The following is a 22,318-nucleotide window of genomic DNA, read 5'->3' on the forward strand; positions in this document are numbered from 1 at the left end:
TACAACAAAATTAGAATAGCATTGCCAAATTGTTAAAAAAAAATCTTAAACTGCTCCTAGGAGAGACATTTTTCTGCTTTAAGGTAGTATAAGACATGACTTTCCCATTGACTTATGGGAAGTCTGTTAGAATTAATGAAAATCAGTCTTCATGCAAAGCAATGTTGCATATGACATCACAATGCTGTAGATTCTTCATTGTACTGGTATCCCAATTGGTGTTACACCAAATATTACTGTTGGAGGATTGCTGTCTGAGCAATATGCACATTTTGGAGTGTAGCTCGTTCCTAAATCATATGACCTATTGAGGGTTACACCTGATGGCACTGTTCACAACATGGATCTTGATAGTTTTAAATGAGATAAGCAATTTTTAGAATAATCATTATATTGAAGAACAATGTATTTTGTGGATGCCTAATTCTATTATCTGATTTTCTAATTTAGAGATCTCTTTTCCACCAATCTCTAAGATAGCCTAAGATTAAAATCCTTAAAATGTGTTTGTAGAATATAGACCTATATCTTCTTCTATCACCCCAGGCATAATTATTGACAGAAAATGAATGAAGTTCATTAGGTTAGCTTTTGATTAAATTTCTACCTTGTATATAAATAAAAATAGTGTGTTGTAGGAAGGTTATATTTGAAATGTTGCTGTTCTAAATACATATAAACTTCAATCTAAGGCACTACAAGAGAATACAGTCATGCCAACAGCACTTTCTACCAATTTAATTTTCTTTCCTACCAAAAAAAATGGAGGGGCAGGTTTTTTGAATCGCCAAAAGCTGCACATTCACACCACTACGTACTCTGTATAACAACACTACCCTTGAATACCATGCAATCACTGTCTCCTACTCTGCTAACAGTAACTCCATTGTTCTCTGTCATCCTTCAGGTCAGCTAAGGAACACAACATTTTCAGAAATTAAAACACAATATTTATAACTTGTGCATTTTACCCAAATATTATCGATTTGTCTTAGTCCTCAGACTCAGACCACAAATATAGCTTGTGCGGTGAGGCTATGCAACTAGCCAAAGACAGGAGAGGTTGTTATAATAAGTGCAGTTTTATCCAATGAGGTCCAAGCTGAACAATGTCTAATCAGGCCACCTTTAAAAGAGTCTTTTTTGAAAGCACAGGTCACAGCTAAACAAAATCCAAATCAAGTCAGTTTTCTGTGTATTCCATAATGTCTCCAGTATAAACCAGAAGCAAGATGTCAATCTTAGAGATTATTACACCTTCTAGACATTACCCCTAAAAGGTTTGGACCAGACTTCAATGGACTTGTCAACAGTCACATCATGTCCTCTTTCAGTTCATGCAAATAGTGTGTAGTATTCAGGAAAATGACCCCTATGGAAGGATCATTGTAATGAAGTGGGCTGTGTATGTGCCAGGGATAAAGGATGGATTCTTGCTGAGCCAGGAGGCCATAATGGTTGGACCTGACAAACGAGCAGTTCATTCCCGCAAATGACAGGCTGAACACGATTAAGACTCCCAGAGGGTGGCATGAGAGTTAGAGTCCAGAAAAGCTGCCCGATCTGGGACTTTGCATACCACTAGAGGGTGATGCTGGGGGAGGACTGCCCTGGTTTCCACACAACCCAGAAATACTCTGGGCGACATGGGGATTCCAGATTGAATTTAAAAGAGTGCCTCACGTAATTGAGTTGGGAGGCAGTGGGAAACACTCTATTGGAGGTGAAAGGAGATTTTATATTTGTGTGTTGTGTCTGGTGATTGTGAAAAGAAGGTGTTTGAGATCAATATAAATATATTTTATTTGAACAGGAACTGTATTTGGGCTAGAGGTCTGCAACCCAATGGGGTTTTGGGTTAGGCCCATTTTTAATATTAAACATTGGGCTCAGGCTGAGTTTGGGTTTTTTATTTAAGCCTTTTTTTTAAATAGCCCCTCCTTTTTCATTTTTGCTCTGTAATTTGCATACTAGCACCTCCACACCACCCCCAAATCCATCCTTCACTTGCTCTCATGGGTGTGTTTAATCTGAGTGATAACCAGCTATGGCAGGCATCTTAGCAATGAACGAAATAATTAATAAACTTGCAAATAGAGAACTACTTAAAATGAGTTGGGAACACCTTCATTATGGAACAATTATGACCTTGTTGTAAGAAAGGAGAAAAACTCTCTCGTTATGTACAGTGTTAAAGCATGCTCTGCTGCTTTGAGGTACGATACTCAGTAACAGCTCATGTCAAATCAAATATTTCAGATAACTTTGTAGACTTTTGCTGTTGGGATATTAGATGTTTTACCACGGTAGCAGGAAAAGTTTTTATTGATCTAGCACATGAACTTATAAACTTGGCAGCAAGCCATGGTTGAGTTCCAGCCAAAAGTGTAGTACTGGATCCCACTACCATCTCTTGTAAATTTAAGGAGACTGCACCGATGAAAAGACAGGATGTTATCAGAGAAATACCAGAGATCATGTCTGATATTGATTTCTGAATGACCACAGTCATGTGGCTGAACGATTATCATAAAGTCAATTACCTGATAATTACCTGCCACTATGTCACACTGCAGTACAAGATTTAAAGCAGAGTGCTTAGCAACTGCAATATTCCCCCTCGAAAACATTAAAAGAGGTGCCAACATACGTAGTGTGTTACATCGACAGATCATGAATGAGCCTGGATTTGATGCTGTTGTTATGAACAAAGTTGTCTGGGTAACTGATCAAGGACCAAATATCATTACTGTACTTGGTATGATGTATGACGTTAAACTGCATCCGGCCCTGCAAGTGGTCCTCCGACTTGCAGGGAAATCATGGGGCTTGGTGGCAGGATTGGCACTCCAGCCACCGTCAAAACACTTCACACAGCTCCGAGATGACAGAAAGGACTCCTTTTTGCTCTCCGCAGCAGTAGCTCTGGTGCAGCTGCCCATAGGAAGGCTGCTCGCATCATGAAGGGGATGGGGGAAAGCCCTCAGGAGCCCCATCCCCAGCAGAGTCGAAACTGTTGGAGAGCCAATAGGGTCAGGTCTGTTCGGGATCGGAACTGGTGTAGTGCTGAGGCATCGCCCGCTGCACAGCAGCAGTCAGGTCCCAATTTGAAGCGGCCCATACGGGTGGGCGCATGGAACGTCTTGTCTGTCCGGCAAGAAGATCATCTTCCTCTGCTACCGGAGGAGCTGCATAAACTCCGCATTTCAGTGGCAGCACTCTCTGAGGTGCACAGACCGGGGACTGGCCAGATCTCTGTAGGTGGATACACCTTTTATTGGTCTGGTCGCTCTGATGGCTGTCATACTCAGGAAGTAGCTGTTGCTGTAACGTATTGGCTTCTTCTGATGGTGTCCGATGTCACTCCTTTCAACGAGTGTATTATGGGACTCAGATTACAGCACTCTCTGGGTGCCTTGTCTGTTGTCTCAGCGTATGCTCTGACCGTGGTGAGTGATGTCTCAGCAAGGGGACATTTTATTCACAGCTTCGCTTGGTGGTTGATGGGTGCCCATGAGGTGACACTCCCCTGGTCATGGGTGACTTTAATACAACCACTGGCACTGACAGGGCTGGCTATGAGGATTGTCTCTGTCCCCATGGGTCTGGTGACTGTGATGAAAGTAGCTCCATGTTCCTTGACTTTGCAAAAGGTCAGGGCCTGCGAATTGCTGGATCCTGGTTTCAGTGCTCAGAATCGCATTGTTGGACTTGGTACTCCAATACTGGTGGTGCAGTGAAGGAGATCGATCACATCCTCATGGGCAGACACTGGAGGCTCTTGCAAAACTCCAGGGTCAACAGAAGTGCCCAGTTTGTGAATTCTGACCACAGACTTGTTGCTACTTTTAGGATCCTGTTTAGGTCCAGTAGATTACCACCTACCAGGAAAATGAGCCAGGAGTTCACCAGACTACAAGACCAGGCTGTTTCTAATGAGTTTTCATGCAGTTTGTGTGAGGAACTTTTAGATTTGGGTACGACTGCCGATCCTAATGTGATGTGGGAGACCTTTCGTGACAGGACCCTGAAGGTTGCTAAGGGCTGTGTTGGTGTTCCCAGAAAGAGGTGTTTCATCTCATAGGGCACCCTGGATATCATCGAGAGAAGTCGCTGCGCACAGCTCAGTGGCAACTCTGGTCTGTACCAGGAACTGAGAAGGACGGCTGCGAGGGTTCTGAGGGCAGATAAAGAGGCGTTTGTGAGCAAGTGACACACCATCTGTGGTCTAGCGACCCACAGGGGAATTGAAGCATTACACACATCTGAATCTGTTCCTCGGAGAGTTGCAGTCAGGGCAGCTGATGGAAAGGTCCTTACGGATGACACTGCAGTTGTGACCTGCTGGGCTGGCTACTTTGAGCAGTTGCTCAAAGCTGATCCTTCGGCAAGGACGTTGGATATCTCTGGGTCCACGGTTCTTGAGGCTGATCCTCTGATTAGCTGTGAACCACCCAATCTTACTGAGATTTCACAGGTGGTGAACCAGGTGAGATGTGGGAGAAGGCTGCAGGGATCTGTGGTATCCAGGGTGAACTTCTCCAGGTTGGTGGTAAGGCTGTCCTCCTGGCATTGCAAGCAGTCTTTGCTTCCATTTGAGAGACTGGCATCATCCCAACTGACTGGAAAACGGGACTTGTCGCCCCTATCTGGAAAGGGAAAGGTGATTGCCTGGAAGTGAACCCGGGTCTCCTAACTGCGAGGCAGCAGCACTACCCACTGTACCACCGTACCGCCCGTGATACAATATACTGAAGCATAGTAAGACAATTGTTGTTAATGTTTTCCTGATGTTTTTGTTGTACTGTCTCTATTATTTATTACTCTAATTTGTTTATTGTTACTTCAGTAATGAAGATTAAAACATTATTTCAAAACTGAGCTTTCTTTTTTCTCATCAGTGAGAATTGGAATCTCTAAAGATCAACACAAACTTAGGAACTTCCATTAATTGAATATTATATATTAAAGAAGTCTGACATATATATGATTATTATACACAAGGGCTACTGAAAACAGCATCACACATTTGTCCTACAAGGGGTTCCATGTTTTAAGTGAACAGTGAACAATGGGATTGCTGGCAAATTAATATTAACTAGTGCTGACTGGAGCACAGCATAAAGCATACCGAGGGGATACTGAGCAAAATTTCCTTTCCTTGGCTGAACAAGAAGGTTTAGTTTCAATGGCTTCTATCTCTTTCCAAAGTATTAGTGTATCATTCTAAGCCCACTTTTTCCATTCCATGGTTATACAAGAGCTGGATCTATCCCACCAACATCTGGCATAAGCCACATGTTGATGTCATCAAGCGGTTGCTATATTGTGGAGCCTAAAAGAAGGTGTCTAAACTTTTGATTAAAACAAAAGATGTGGAAGGATTGGAAGGTATCAATGCAGAGAATTCATTCGAGCTCCATATGCGCAAAGCATACAATTATTCAACTCAAAATTATATATCGAGCACATCTTTCTCGCTTAAAATTATCCAAAATGTTTCCAGGCAGGATCCAACCTGAGAACGCTGCAATCAAGTCCCAGCCTCACTGGGTCACATGTTCTGGGCCTGCACCAAATTAACATCATTCTGGTCAAAAATTTTTAATTACCTTTCAGACAGCCTTGGTGTCACAATCCCTCCTAACCCATTAACAGCTATGTTTGGGGTTCTTCCAGATGGGTTTAAAGTGGAGAAGGACAAACAAACTGTGATTGCATTCACTACACTATTGGCACACAGACTTGTTTTGCTAAACTGGAAGAATCCTAACTCTCCTCTTTTAAGTCAGTGGGTAAATGATGCTTTATATTATTTAAAATTGGAAAAAATCTAATTCTCACTTAGAGGATCTGTGTAGATCTTTTTCAAAACCTGGCAGGATCTAATCAATAATATTTTAGAATAAGCTCTTATAGCACTGAGGAAGTAGATTCTCTCCCCATTTCTTTTTTTTCTCCATGTATCTGTATCTGCCTCATAAACTCATCAATTTATTCATTTTTACTAGTTTTAAGATATAGTCCATTGGCCAAGCTCTCTTTCTCAGGGGTGGGGTTGATTTGTTTTCAATCCTTTTTTTTTTTTAAATTGATCTATTTGTATATAATGATTACAATAAAATTAATAAAATTAAAAAAAAAAAAACATTTCCTACTAAAAGAATCAAAGATTAATTAGGGTTTTATTTGACAAAGACTTTAGGTTTTGGTTCACCGTTTTGTCTTCTTTGAACTTGTTTTTCACCCAACCTGACTAACAGCTATTTTTTAAGAACACTACAAAAACTGTCCTCCACTTCTCTGTTATACTACTATAAAATCTCAAGTGGGTTTGAATGTGCTTTTGTCTCAAACTAACATAACGCTCAAGTTACAAAGTTGTGCAAAGAAGAAAACTAAATTGCAGGGCACAGGACATCTAGTTTACATCTTTAAAACATTCCAAAGCATTCTAAAGGTTGATATCATACTAAATAATTAAATATGCATTCACCCTGGACCACTCTTCACACAGAAAATCACCGTAGATGGGATTCTAGTTATATAGGTGTGTTATTCGCTTTCCTATGCACTTTTTATGGCTATTGCTACTAAAGAAGAATCTTTTACCTAAAGCCTTGAAGCTGGTGTTTTGAATTGAGTTTGCATTGACCCACAAAGCATACATACTATATTTATAATTAATTACCATCCAACCGTTTTCAAACCCGCTGAATCCGAACACAGGGTCACGGGGGTCTGCTGGAGCCAATTATAATTAATTACTCTTTACAAAATTTTGGAGACATTTGGGAAGTTTGTTATGCACTGATTATAAAACACCTGGACCTGATGGGATTTTACCAATTGTTTTGAAAGAAACGAAAGAGTTCATCTTTAAACACTTATTAGGAATATTCAAGCAATTACTTGAGAACAAGTAACATTACAAGAACTGGAGGACTAGAAAGTTGCAAACGTGACTCCAATCTTCAAGAAGAGGGACAAAATGAAGTCTGGTAGTTACAGACAAAGAGGTCTCAACTCTGTACCAAGCAAAATAATAGACACCATAATAAGAAATAAGGGGCGGCACAGTGGTGGAGCTATTACCTTGCAACAACAAGACCGGGTTCATGTTCCTGGTCCTTACTTAATGGAGTTTACATGTTCTTCCCATGTCTGTGTGGGTTTTCTTCCTGTGCTTCAGTGGAGATGCTACACTGTCCCTAACGTGTGTGTGTGTGTGTGTGTGTCTGTTTGCCTGTGTGTTCACCCTGCAATGGACTGGGGCCATATCCAAAGATTGTTCCTGCCTTTCATCTGTTGATTGCTGGGATAGGATCCAGCCCACTGCGAGCCTGCTCAGGATCAAGTGGGTTTTGAAAATGGGATTGTATGCTGTGGTATAATAAGAAATAAATTAGTTATAATACCTATATGAAAATAATACACTATATACGTTAACAGCCAGTATTATGACAGAAAGATCCTGCCAAACCAATTTTTTTACATTTGTTTTGAACAGGCAACTAGAGTACTTGACAAAAACAAAGCATACAACATTATTTACTTAGACGTTTAAGAAGTCTTTAAGGTCCCTGACCAAAGATTAATTGTGAAACCAGATGTTGTAGGAATCAGAGGTAACCTACAAAACTGGATCTCAAGTTGTTTGACTGACAGGAAACAAAAGAACAGATAAGATGAGAATGCTTCATATGGAGTGAGGTCATCACTGGAGTCCCTTAGGGGTCTGTTCTTGGACCATTACTTTTACTGATTTATATCAATGATATTGATTCTGGTATGGTTAGTAAACTTGTGAAATTCACAGATGACACTAAAATTTGAGGAATGGGAGGCATGAAGGAAGCAGCAAAAAGACATGGACAAGCTTCAGAATTGGGCGAACAGTTTAAAGTAGAAAAGTGTAAATTGTTGCATATGGGCAATAGGAACATCAGTTATAAATAAAAGATGGGAGACACTGTCATACAGGAAGTGACTTCTGAAAAGAATTTAGGAGTTTATGTTGACACAATGGGCGGCACAGTGGTACAGTGGTAGCGCTGCTGCCTTGTAGTTAGGAGACCCAGGTTCGCTTCCCGGGTCCTCCCTGCGTGGAGTTTGCATGTTCTCCCCGTGTCTGCGTGGGTTTCCTCCGGGGACTCTGGTTTCCTCCCACAGTCCAAAGACATGCAGGTTAGGTGCATTGGCGATTCTAAATTGTCCCTTAGTGTGTGTGTGTGTGTGCGTGCGCTCCTTGCGGTGTTTCCTGCCTTGTGTCCTGTGTTGGCTGGGATTGGCATGACCCTGTAGTTAGGATATAGCGGGTTGGATGATGGATGGATGTTGACACAATGCTTTCATCATCAAAGCAGTGTGCAGAGGCCTTTAAAAAGTCAAATAAAATGCTAGGTTATAACATAAACAATGTTGAATAAAAGTCAAGGGATGTAATGCTCAAACTACGTAATGCGCTGGTGACACGACATCTGGAGTACTGTGTGCAATTCGGTCAACATACTACTTGAAAGACACAGCAGCACTTGAAGCTGTGCAGAGGAAGGTAAACAAGTGCATCCCAGGACTTAAGGACATGTCGTACTATGACAGAACCAGGGAATTAAACCTGTTTAGTCTCGAGCAGAGAAGACTGCCTGGGGACCTACTCCAGGTGTTCAAAATCCTCAAAGGGATTCATAAGATAGATCCAGCAGAATTATTTCGACCAAATTGTGAATCACATACTTGATGACAACAGTGGAAATTAAGGGGAAGTGCTTTTAGGACTGAAGCCAAGAAACACTTCTTTATACAAAGAGTTGTAGGACTCTGGAACAAACTGCAGTTGAAGCAGAAACCTCCACAACCTTTAACAAGAATCTGGATGAGATATTGGGACAGCTTACCTATTAACAAATGGGCTTGATTTTTCTTGTTTGTCAAATTTCTTATGTTCTTATTATAATTTGTTACTTTATATATACACATAGCTGTTATAGTCACTGTATGGTTTGCATTATTTATTCTTTGCTAAAATATCAATAGATTCATAATGTAGTCTTCAGCATCTCTTGAAAATCACCAGCAAACAGAGGAAAGCTTACAGGAGCTATTCAAATTATTCTTAATTCAGTTACAAAACTAACATCTCTTTGTCAAGAAAAAATTTAAATGACAAAAAAGTGTTATGATTTCTACTAAACTAGCATGCACAAAACTCAAAGATGAAATAGGCCTTAAAGGGCTGATTTTTATTTTATGATTATTCTAAAAAAATTGTAATGATGCAGTACATATGTCGCTTCTTCATACCTTCTGGGCACTGGCAATTATATCCAGAGAATGTATTCAGGCAGGTCCCTCCATTCATGCATGGTTGTGGCAGACAGTGATTTACCACAAATTGGCACTGGTCTCCTTCATAGCCTGGGAAGACAAACATGAATAACCACATTACTAAAGATGAATTAATGCCTCATCCAATTCCACCACTCCCCTAAAGCCGATTTTACCTATAGCCACTTAAGCAATACCAAGGAGATCATTATTTTATACCCCTGATCCTCAGCTAAACTAATTGAGGAGGAAAGCCAGGCTGGCTGGTTGTCCTTTCCAGTGTTTATAAGTTTTGTCAGTATCTCTGCCTGCAGGATAAATGCATGTCTTCTCTAAATGCAAGGTCAATGCCGACATAATGCAGAGCTGCTGTCCTTTTATGTTGTGTAAATTAAGCAAAATAACAGGAATGGTCCTACTGCCATAGACAGTAAAACAAGTGGTGTCATGTAATCTGGTGTCTCATATGAGTGATGTTCTGACTAAATAAGACAAAATTCATTCAGCCTCAGGCATGGAGAGATAAACACTTAAAAACTGTCTGTGACACAGAGAATGAAATCCATAATAAAAGACACAAGCAAAAGGAGGGAAGGCTGCCTAGAATGAATAAATAAAACAAATAGTAACTAAATGTTTTTTAAAAAGAATTCAAATAATCAAAAGCACTTGCCATCATCATCATCAAGATAGATATTGCATAGAGGAGAACAACCAAAGCCATCCCAGGTCTGAAATGCATGCTCTTAGAGAAACTAAAAACTCTTTCAAATAGAGATGACTGCATGAAAGTCTAACTCAGGTCATCAAAATTTTTAAATGTAATTATAAAGTTAATTCAGCAGAATTTAACAGTGAATTGCAGACAGTGGTGAAATCTAAGAGACAGAGGTTCAGTTCTTCATACAAAAAGGTTCTAGGAATCACAAACAAATTATCAAGTCAGATAGGCGAAGCGGAGTATCTTAATGAAATGTAGAGAGAAGTTAGCTATTAGCTTGACAGACATGTTTGATGTACAGAATGGTTTCTTATCTTATTTAGAAAGGTCTCTCTCGTATTCTCCTGACTTGAAACTTACCCAGAAAGTTCTAGTTACATTCATGGGGCAGGTTACACAACAAAGCTAGAATTCCACTCGGTATATAGTACATAAAACAATCAAATCAAAGTAATAGTGTAATGCTTTAAAGCATCAAAAACGTAGCATGTTTAGCATTACAAACTCATTTAGAAGTAAAATGTATACATTTTTGTTTTAGTTCCAACCCTTTAACCACAAAACCATAATACTTGCTTATAGATCCCTTAAACATGTAGAAGATAATGCACATTCTAGTATTTTCCTATATGTTTGTCTGAAATTCCAAATGAATAATATATTTTCCAATAATTCAATTTTCTGAACTAGCTCTTTCCATTACATAGTGGCATACCACATCAGTTTATTAGGCAGAAGCAAACACATCAGTCTTGGACAAGACCCCAGCCCACTTCAGAGTATACTAACACCAAGTCAATTTACAGTTGCCACATAACTTGATATGCATATTATTTGCATGTGAAATGAAATCAATCGTATACAGTACGGGGAAAACCCACTTGGACTGTAGAAGAACATGAAAACTCTACAGAGACACTAAATGACATGGAATTAAAACCCAAGACCCTGTGGTGTAAGGAAGCATTGCTTACCATTGAGCAACTGAATTACTCATTCCAGTAGAAGGTAATGGCTACTCCAGAAGCAACGAAGGCAAGACTGGGTCTCAAACTTGAAGTGAGTGCCAGTGGACCACAGAACATAACAAAATACATGTCCCGCACACACACACGCACACATATATATATATATATATCAAAATGATTTTGTCAAAATTCCTAGAATGTGGAAATCATTCCAATGGCAAGTAACATGGGGAAAAACAGTCTACTTCATATCTCCTCAGGTATGTGATGCATATTATGATAATATGGTAAATCAAAAAGAAAAGCCTAAAGCAAAAAAGCCCTGCCAGAATTCTATTTAGTTATAATTTCCATAACAGCTTACAATTCTTCTCAGTCTAGACCTTAGGCACTAAATAAGAGCCCTAAAAGATGTTGTTCAGCAATTCCTAACTGTCACTTCAAAAACAGCCTTCAAAGCCCCTGGCCCATTTTTCTTCACAGAGTCAGCAAAAATAGAAAACTTCTGCTAGCACCCTTAACTTACTATTTTTATGTACTCTTCAGTTTTCTAAAGCAGTCATGAAACTCTCAGGAGTTATTTTCCAAAAGACTGACCTAAACCATGAACACAAATCTAATATATCAAAGCACCCTTAGGTGTTGGATTGTGTTTGTTTCCTTTTAGTAACACTAATGTTCTTTCTTTTTAGTTTTCTTTTTTTTTTAGTTTTCTTTTTTTTTACTCGTTCTCTAGTCTATTTGAGACTGGATTTGTTTTTTCTCATAATAAATGTATTATTTATTTATTGAGCTTCGGTAAAAAGACAAATTCTTTCATGGGGACAAATAAACTGCTATCTATCTATCTATCTATCTATCTATCTATCTATCTATCTGTACTATAATGTTTTTATCATGTTGCTATTGTGCCAGACATTAGGCTCATGTTCCAAGTGGCTTGATCCCATCAAACATATTTCCATATTTAGAACTTTTCCCTATATTTATAGCATAATTTCCTGTAAGAATACTAAAAGCTGAGGAAAGACAACAGACATATATGATTTGTCAGTTTTCTGGACCTACTGTTTTCATTACAAGGCCTCAGGGAGCTAGAGCATGAATGCAGTTCCAGTCCATTTCTAGGCACACTGAGGCAAACATCCATATTCAGTTATATTGGCCTAATTTGGAGTAGCCAACCAATTTAACATATACAGTATGTGTTTAGTGTACTATATCTGAATCTGCCCCACATGACAGCTTCTTTTTGTTTATCAGGGCTGAGCCTCTACTGAGTTTTAAGGGTCACCCTACCGTAAGGTGCTGACAACAAAACATAACTCTGCACAGAGCCTCATTGTGACTGCCAAGTCAGAAGTTTTCTTTTTGAATCTCTTCCTTTTTAGTAATTCTGGTGTGTGTACAGACTATAGTCAGTCTGTCTGTCTGTCTGTCTATCTATCTATCTATCTATCTAATAATTTAATCTTCTAAGCCTAATCAGCCTGTGCAATGTCAAAGACACATCTCACAGAACAACACACATACTGTACTATTTCTGAAGTCTATTATTTATACTTTTACTAAATGGCTTCAAAAAGGCTTTATTTAATGCACAACATGGAAAATGTTTCACTAATAGTACACTAAATTCTCTTACATTCATACTCTCACACATGGACCCCCATTTTTGTTTCAATAGACAGGGTATTGCTTAAAGTGAATGCATCTAATGGAAGCCATCCTAACCCTATCCTATTCTAAAGCAGTTAGTTTTGTCTTCAGTGTCTGGGTGACAGAATAACTGTTTTTCAAGTCAGATATAAAAAGCTTTATCAAAGAAGATTTAATCTGTATTGTTGTACGCATATTTAATAGCTTGGAAACATTCAAAGAAGTTGTATTATTTTATGCTTGTCTTTTGTCATTATGCATGATTGTAAAAGGTATTATGCTTGTCCATTCCATGTACTGAAACTGTCATCTCTCTTTTGCTAGCCCTCCATATCGTTTTACAAAGCAGATGATTTTACTGTATAAGGCGACATGCCAACAGAAAGGCAACATTCCACAGTAGAGACAGGACAATCTCAACATAAAAAAAAGCATCACAGTTTAAAGTCAGGTTTGAAAAGTGTAAGAGAAGAGTTTGGTCTTAGTCAACAATCTGTATAACATAGTTTTGGGATTGGTATCAGAACATCTCCATTGTTGTTGCATGGGTTTATAGGATAAAGTAGCCTTGCCTGGCATTTGATTCTCAGATTGCATTTTCATTAATATGTAAAAAATTGAATTAAGCAACTAACAGGAAGCCAATCTGAACTGTCAAACACTGGTTTAAAAACCATGCATACTGATGAATATGAAAACTTCATTAGTATCATGTTAAGACAGCTAATGTCTTTGAGTATTTCTTGCAGAGATCATTGATAATATACACAAATTGCAATGATCCACAACAACTGACAGGAAATTAATAAGGTGGCTAAAATTCTGTATTCACCGGTACTGTCCTATGCTTCAGCAGCCCTATAAATCACTGTATAAAATGGCTGTTTAAGGTTTGCTCATTTGTAGTATCGTATGAGGCTATCATAGCGGAAAGTGTGCTATGTGTGTTATGTCATTAGACAGATGCATTAAATTATACTGTAGTCTATGGTTTGCTGGGCTTATAAGTTGAAGAATGCTTCGAAAGCAATCAGAACAACATGGTGGATCAGTCTCACAGCAATGGGTTCAAAATGAAATCCCAACTGATGTCAGTGAGGAGTTTGCACATTCTGCCTGTGGCTGTTTTAGGTTTTTCTAAGAGTACTCCCATTTTTCTCTCATATCTGAAAAGCTTGCAGGTTAAGTTGAACAGTTTTTCTGAACTGGTCTGTTGACAGTCAGCCTGGGTAGTTTAGTAAGCGTGCCCCACTACAGACTAGCACCCCATCATGGGTTAGTCTATGCTTTGTGCCCAGTCTGTAGCACATCCAATCTGTGGACATAAACCTGGGCTAAACAGCAGAATTAGGAGCTATCCTTTCACTATCCTTCCTTTTTTATATTGTCTCATCCTTTCTGGTTTTATCATATGAACACTGAAGTAACAACTTATTAATAAGAAAACTTCTAAACCAATCACTTTCAAAATACCACTCCACAAGAAAGTCTCCATATTTGGCAGTAATTTACTGAACACCATATTTAATAAAAAAACAATGAGGAAAAGGTAGTCCAGTTTACTGGTCAACAGCCAAAGCAGTGTATTCAACTGAAGTTCACCGTGGAAGCAGAACTTCACTCATCAATGTGGAATCATTTTTGAGTATTACAGAAGAATAGCATTTGCTCTGTAGTCTACTCAAAAGTGAGTTAGAGAATGTTCTCTAAAAATACCATATTTAAAACCTTTACTTATAGCCCTAGAACGTGGTACAGAAGGAACCCAGCCAGCCCTCTCCAGATCTTGTGATCTTAACCTGGTCAGTAATGAGGTGGGAAACAAGACCAGCAATGAACAGACCTCACATTCACAAACAAAAACTGGGGCTCATTTGTCATCAGCGTCTCCATCTCCAGCATAAAAAGGACCTGGTTATGAGACATCCCCAGAGCACCACAAGAACGATAAAACAGAAAATACTGAACAGGAAACACAGGACAATGTGAAACAGTCAAGAAATGTTACACGTATAATCTGGAAATAATGGGGAGTAAAATTAATTTGATTGGTACCCAACATGATGACATGAAATGGTTGATGAACAACTATATTGAACTGATGGCAAATGTAACATATAAAACACATATAAAATGGTTACTGCCTTACAAATAAATATAAAACTCTTTGGAGTTATATTAACAGATTCTGAAGACAACGCAAGAAGGAAAAAGTTAAAAAGTCTTAGAGCTCCTGAAAAGGTGCAAATGACAGTTCTTCATAAATCCAAGAAACATTATTAAGGAAAATCTGTAAACTGAAAGATCATATTATCTGCCTGGCATACATTCTCTGAGAGTTTTTGTTAAATTTGATCACATTAGTAGAAAACATGTCCCCAAGAAAGACTAGTTTTGCAGACCTTGAAATGTATACCTTTCCAGACTGGAGTAGAGGGCTGTAAATAATGGAACGAAGCTGTGACTGCGTGATGCCGCACACATCATGGGCTCATATATTTAGCTAAGATTAGGGTCACAGTTGTATTGTACACTACAGATCACCTGCTAAATTGAATACGAATTTAAAAATACTAATTCCAAATACTTTTAAAACCAGAACTGGATCTGATCAAAAACCAAAAGAGATAATACAGTATGAATTAGCATACAGAAGTACGCATTGCGTATCACTCTGTCATCGAAAAATACCACATATAATTTAATTAAAATTTTTCAAATTAATGAAGACTAAAGTAGGTAATATACATGTACATTACATTTAAATGTCTTTAGTCTTATTTATTCTTAATTTGTTCCTGCCTTATGCCCTGTGTTGGCTGGGATTGGCTCCAGCAGACCCCCGTGACCATGTGTTAGGATATAGCGGGTTGGATAATGGATGGATGAATGTTTACCTGCCTATAGCTGCTATGTCCATATATGGCCGCTTGATATCTGTCTTCTTTTATTTTTACTTACTCCTTCTGTTTTATCTTCCATATATCTTTTTCCTATTCTTTTTTCATTACTTTACTGTAATTTCTATTATTTTTATACCTTTTTTGCTGTTAACCTTTGTCTAAACCACTTTCACTGCACTTTTCTGTACTGTAATCTTCCATCATTCACCTACTTAACATGATGGTATTTACTGTAACAGTACTACATTTAAATAACTCTAACTATTAGTTCATATTTTAGTTAAAATTTTTTTTTTTTGACTATTTTATTAGGAGTGTTTCTGATAGTTTGTAACTATTGGTAATTGAGCTAATTGGTTTATTGTTAGGTGTTGTTTTTAACACTGTAAACACACAGTACAAAGCTTAAAAATATTGGAAAATGAAGAGGGTTTCTAAATATGGATGAGTCTGATAATTATTCAGAACTGACTAGTCAGTTCTATAATTTCTAACAAGACTGACTACTGCAATATGCATTCACAGTCGTTTCAAGCTGTTCTACAGTATATGTAGCTTTGACTTATTTCAAAAGGCTGCTGCACAAATCATTACAAGAACTAGAAGTTATGACCATATAACTCCTTTCAAAATCCTTCTTCTTACATATACTGTAAAGCTTTAAATGACCAAGGCCCTACTTACATACCTGAACGTATGACTGCATACAAAGTGGAATGTGCATTAAAACCTCAAGATGTTGAGCTACTAAACATTTCAAAGATTAATAAAAAAATAGTGGCAGGTTCAACTGTTAATACAGGACTCCAAAGCTGTGCAAAGATCTGTCTGCTTATATGAAGTGGCCCTCAATCTCACCTCTTAAATCAAAGCTGAAGACTCACTACTTTCGTCATTAAAGATGTTAATTATGAACTCAGGTTGCGAAAGGTGGTTTGTGTTTCATCATTCTGAAGTCAGATGTAGTACTTTTGCAGGAAGCTAATATAAATAACACTCATTTTATTCTGGAATCTAACTTACATGTAGCAACTCAACCAATCAATACTGGCTAATGAAAATTATATTAATTTCCTCTCTATACAAATTGATATTTTCATAGAGACTACCATAGCTTAACAGATATTTGAAGGATCACCCTCAAAAACTCTTAAGAGGACAAATCATTTCATATGTTTTCATAAAAATAAATGATAAAATATACAGTAATGGTATCAGATTTCACTACTGAGATCTTTAAAATTGATCAAGAATTCCCACTGCTATATTTTATAACAAAGATTGCCAGTACAAACAGAATTCAACTCTTTGACCACAAGGAAAACAGAGCAACTCATTTTATGTCATTCTCATTATGAGCACTGAGAAACAGATAATACGTTTAGTCTAAAAAACACATAAGAAGGAAGTTTGGAATGCAGTTGCAGAGATTAATAGCACAACCAACACTTGCAACATAAGTAACATATTTAAGGAATATTATAAGACCATCTTGGATAAGAATATGCTACTCCCTGGAATAGTCTTGTACGTTAGATTAAACTAGATCACTTTACAGCTTGGAGTATTTCTCTGAAATCTAAGTCAAGATGGCATAAAGGAATGCTGGACATCAGACTACATTATAAGGAGGTCTTCATCTCATCCAAAGGATTGTCTGATACATTCCCTGCATGAGTTATCAGCTCCCACCCACTTGTTTATTTGGATCACTCCCTAAACAGGAGTACAAGGTGTTCTGGAGGACAGTTGGATGTTGGTCATCGGGGAACTAGAGGACAGCAATGGGAAATTGGTTTGATTTCCCTAGGGACCCCTCTGGGATCTTTCCTTTTAATGCGTTGGAGCTCACCAGAGAGGCAATGGCATTGAGGCAGCTAAGAAGAGATTCTGATGAGGAGTTGTACTCCTTTGAAGAGAGTCTGGTGACCTAAAACTGTGCCTCATGTGGTTGAGTCAGGCATCGGAAGTAATCTTAAAATTGAACCTTCAGTCCTTATGGTAACCAAGCTTGCAGTTGGGAACTACTCAGAGAAAACAGGTCATCTGACAGACATGGAGGTTAAGTAGGATTTGTCACCGTTATAACTGAGAGGAGGAGAAGGAAGGTAGGCAGGTGCATGACTATATTGTATGATCAGACACTTCTGTAGCTTACTCTTTGTTGTTTTCCCATTTTATATTTAATCATGTGCCTGTGCATCTCCCCGAAAACCTTTCTCCCTTCATTAAACCCTTATAATGCCAATGCTGTATTTTGTTGTGTCCGACTTTCATTCTGTGTTTCAGGTCTGCTCAAGAGTACCTCTAACAGTCATAATTGGTGACCCAAAAGAATTTTAAAAAGCTATCTGCTAAATTAACTCCACTAATGTTAGCCATGTTTAAGAAGGCTCGAGATGATAGCATATCATGTCAGATGTCAATTACTGCTTCTCAAAAGAAGACTGGATTTTACAAATGAATTTTATGTTGAACAAGAATGTCAACATCCTGGAAAATGTTTTGGCAAAAAAAGTATAGCCATGGTGATCCCCCCATAATATTACAAGATCAAACAGAAATTGTTAAAGACAGACATCTTATATCAAACCTTTTATGATTGTTTATCATAACCTACATTCCTGTGGTATATAAGTTTCCAGCGGTCTTGTTATGCCAGAATCAGTAAAGTGTAGCATGATAATTATTGCAAGCTAGGATAGTCTGTTTAACAAAAAGTAAATAATAATTATTTTTGGATGCAGACATATTGGCTTGACATTATGACATTATGAGGAAGATAAAAGCATAATGCCCCCACACATACTTATGTAGCTTTTAATGCTAGTTGTTCTAGTAGGCTTGTTAAGGTTATCCGTTATTGGCCATTTTCAAATGTATTAACGGTATATTTTTATTAAATATCAGGTTTTCTCAGGAGCATGATACATTTTCTTTTTATTAACTTAATTTACTGGAACTGCCATTAACCCTTGACTATCCACCTCAGCAAACAACCAGAGATTAAGGGAATTATAAGTAAAGGATTTAAAAAAAAAATCCTTACTTGTCACTACTACACATATTGAATATACTGAAGCAATTTTTTAGGTTCTCTGTGCTTAGAATTATCTTGGAAAAGAATACACTCTACCCTGGAATAGTCTTGAGACTAATTCTTGTACTTAAATAGAAATCAAGCAACAAAGCGGAAATAGGACTATCAGAAAGTTAATGTATAAAAATGACAGTGATGGACCTGATATTAATTGATTTTCAGTTATTTTACTGGATCATAAATCTACACACTTCCACACAAGGGATGGTGAAAGCAGATTGAAACAAAACTGTACATTCTGTGATTATTTCATATTAGAATATGGAACCTGACAAGGTTGTTCAATATCATCAATGCTCTTTGCAACTAGTATAAAGCTGCTGGCTATTTATTACCAGCAATAATCATAAAATAAAGGAAATTATAAGGGAAGGAAAAAAAACAAATGTATCATTGCTGATGTTATTAAACTTCATAGATAACTTTACAAGAGCTCTGGGTTAAAATGAACTTGGACAAAAGCATGCTTTTTCCAGTTACTGGCATGCCATACTATAATGCAGTAAGTACTTATTACTGACTTTCTCAGAAACGTTCATGTATATAAGAGATACAACTGTAAGAAAACTTAGAGATCTTTTTGAATGCAACTTTTGCAGCTTGATGGAAAGCATTAAAAGATGTGAATAGGTGGTTCTTCAGTTCTTTCTAGTGGACAGAATTAATGTAACACTTATCAACAGATTCATCTTTAAGAAGTTTGTTTCTCTTGTAAGATCACTTACTGTATATAGAAGGCAAAAAATCAAGTCAAGTCAAGTTGGGGAGCATGTACTGGTACAGTGCATTGCCGCACCCATTACACAACGAAACAACTCGGGATCCCGGTTTGCAACCCCCCAGGCAGACACGGAGTCCAGTCCTACCCTCCTGAAAAGACCCTCTGTCTGCCGCAGCCTGGTGTTACATGGGCGACCCCTTGGCCTGGTCCAGCCACTCAGGTCCCAAACAATGAGGATCTTATGAGCCGGATCACCCTCGGGGAAACATGCCACATGGCCGTAGAGCCGTAACTGGCGCTCCCTCACAATACAGGTAATGTGCCTCATTTGGGACCGCTCATTCAACACAATGTCAAACCAACGGGACCCAAGGATTTTCCGGAGAAAAAACACAGAGGTTCTGCAAAAAAATTATGCATTAAAATTTCAGTACTGCAAACCACAAAACCAGAATGTGATACAGTGCTACATGACTTTTAGGTTTGCTACTGGGTTGCAAATATTCATAATTTGAGGCAAAGGGAGGAAACAGAATGTGCTGAAAGTGCATCCACTTTATTGGTTCTGAAAAAAACTATTTTGTGAAATCTCTTCCTTGCACGACTTCCTCTGTGTTTTAGTCCTCAATAATTATCATCAATTTACTAAAAATTATATTGTGCTTCACTCACTCTATATACAGTATAGAATCAATGGAGGAAAAACTTCAAGGCACAGACACTTTTGTCTGTTACTCCATCACTGGATAATTTTGCAGTCTAGCCCTACCTCAGATACACAGTATTTAACTCATGGAAGTCTTTAGGTATCTCATCTTTTAGAGATCTTTATACCAAGAATGTGTTCGCAACTGTTGATCAGCTCCATTGCAAAAATGGAAATCTCTCAACATACATATGTTTCTATTTACAAGTTAGAACATTGTTTTAAAGGAATTTACCCAACTTTCCTAATTCTCCATCAATGTTTACAGATGTTTTAACAAGGGTGACACATGTCAGCCTGGTAAGTCCTTCATGAGGATAGTTTCTGGGTTACATCAGTGTGAAGACTTTGCAGTTACACGGTTGATTAAGCATTTCAGTTTCCACCCACTGTTCCAGACATCGACAATAAGTGTCATCACAACGATGCCACTAATGCCACCCCGCCCAGTCTGACAGGAAGCAGACATCATTTCAGACATCTGCTTTTGTACAAGTCTGATCTACAACTTATTGCCTCAATTTACCTTTGGCCAATAAATGGGCTGTCTTCAAGGTGGAGACAAAGGTCTTTATTGTCTCTTGTTTATTCATTTGTTTAAGTCATAAGAAGAATACTGGTAGTAAGTCCAGACTTTATCAATTAATGTCAGGGTGCTCACTGCTAGATTATCTAGAAATTGGAACAATTGTAAATCGTATGATGAAAATGTCTTCACCAATAATGGAATTAATTTCGGACATTCTCAAAACATATGCCTAGAGGATCTTAGACAATGCTGAGGATTAGACCTCACTGTCAATATCTCAGGCAAGGAGTGGATATCAACTATCCATAACATTCATTTTTCTTCAGTTTCTACAAAGCATGCTGTAAGTCATCTTAAAACTGCACACCTTACATGATTCTAAAGATTAACATTATCTAAAAGATAACAGTAGGTTACACCTTGCCTGATGAAGGGGCCTTAGCTGCCTCGAAAGTTTACATTTGTAATCTATTTAGTTAGCCAATAAAAGGTGTCATTTCACTATGCTTTCTCCTAAAAGATAACAGGGATTCAACCCTAATTGTGATGTTTTGCTCCATAAATGAGTGAAAAAAGAATGTCCTATTTTACTTAAAATCGGAAAAGATATTTTACCTAAGAGGAAAGGTCTAAAGCTTTATTACAATTTGTCAAGAATTTATTAATACTACATTAAGATAACCAAATGGGCTTCTGATGAGACTAGCATATACTAAAGGGTTTTGTATCCCAAAAACTGTCAACTCTTACTTAATATGAGAATGAGCATGGTTTAGTGTAAGAATCCGTTGTGTGATTGACTGACACTCTATGAAAATCTGCTTCCTGTTTTATTTCTGGCGATACTGGGATAGGCACTGGCTATTTGTAACACTAAACTAGGTAAGAAGGTCACAAAAATGGGTGGATGATCGATGTCTCGCCCTGATCCTGTGGGGAAAAATATCTCACAGCATTTGTCAATTTTATGCATTAATGCACAGTTCAGAATTTGAATCTGGGTGTTCATTGTTTAGCAAAGTGCCATTTCAGTTTCTGGCCTGGTCACCTGCCTACATAAAGTTAATATGATGGCTTCTTCAAGTACTCCAGGAACTCTGATTTTCTCTTATTATCAAATGAATGTCAGCGATTAAACTTGCAAATTGTAAAAATTGTTTCAGTTGAACACAAGGTTTGTAAATTCTAATTAATTTTTGTATTGTCGTTTGTTATTTTTTTTCATAAGCAATAAGTACAGTCTAAGAATGAAACTTGCCAGCACATGGGTGTGCCATGAACATTTTCATATATCTTAAGGCAAAATCTGCACCATAATTTGACAGATCCAAAATCACAGTTTAACGCCTCAGGTATGTTTTTATGTTAAGCTACATTTATTCAAGTGATTGCCTGCAGACACTAGCACCCCTGGCTTCCTTTAGGGAAAACAGATAAAAGAACACAAAATCAAAGAAATACTACAAAGACTCTGAGGCATGTGTTATCAATCAATACATATTACATTTATGCAATATATCTATATAGGGTGGATATCAAAAATGAATACATACTAATTACATTTTCAGATCTATTGATGTTAATACTATCATTCTTTTACTTTAAATATTGTTATTCTAGATCTTATTAAAGTGGAATACAAATTAATTTTAAATTACTTTTAACGTCTCAGTTACATAAATGT

The 22,318-nt window shown here is 37.8% G+C and overlaps 1 protein-coding gene across 1 annotated transcript in view; it reads right to left on the bottom strand.

Moving 5' to 3' along the window:
• Positions 1-22,318, bottom strand: part of dner (delta/notch-like EGF repeat containing) — a 258,013-nt gene that overhangs the window by 65,802 nt on the left and 169,893 nt on the right. The window contains exon 7 of the mRNA XM_039760000.1: positions 9,304-9,417. Coding sequence (XP_039615934.1) covers positions 9,304-9,417 — 114 coding nt within the window. The remainder of the gene's footprint in view (positions 1-9,303; positions 9,418-22,318) is intronic.

This window comes from Polypterus senegalus, chromosome 1 (genome assembly GCF_016835505.1).
Source record: "Polypterus senegalus isolate Bchr_013 chromosome 1, ASM1683550v1, whole genome shotgun sequence".
NCBI lineage: Eukaryota > Metazoa > Chordata > Cladistia > Polypteriformes > Polypteridae > Polypterus > Polypterus senegalus.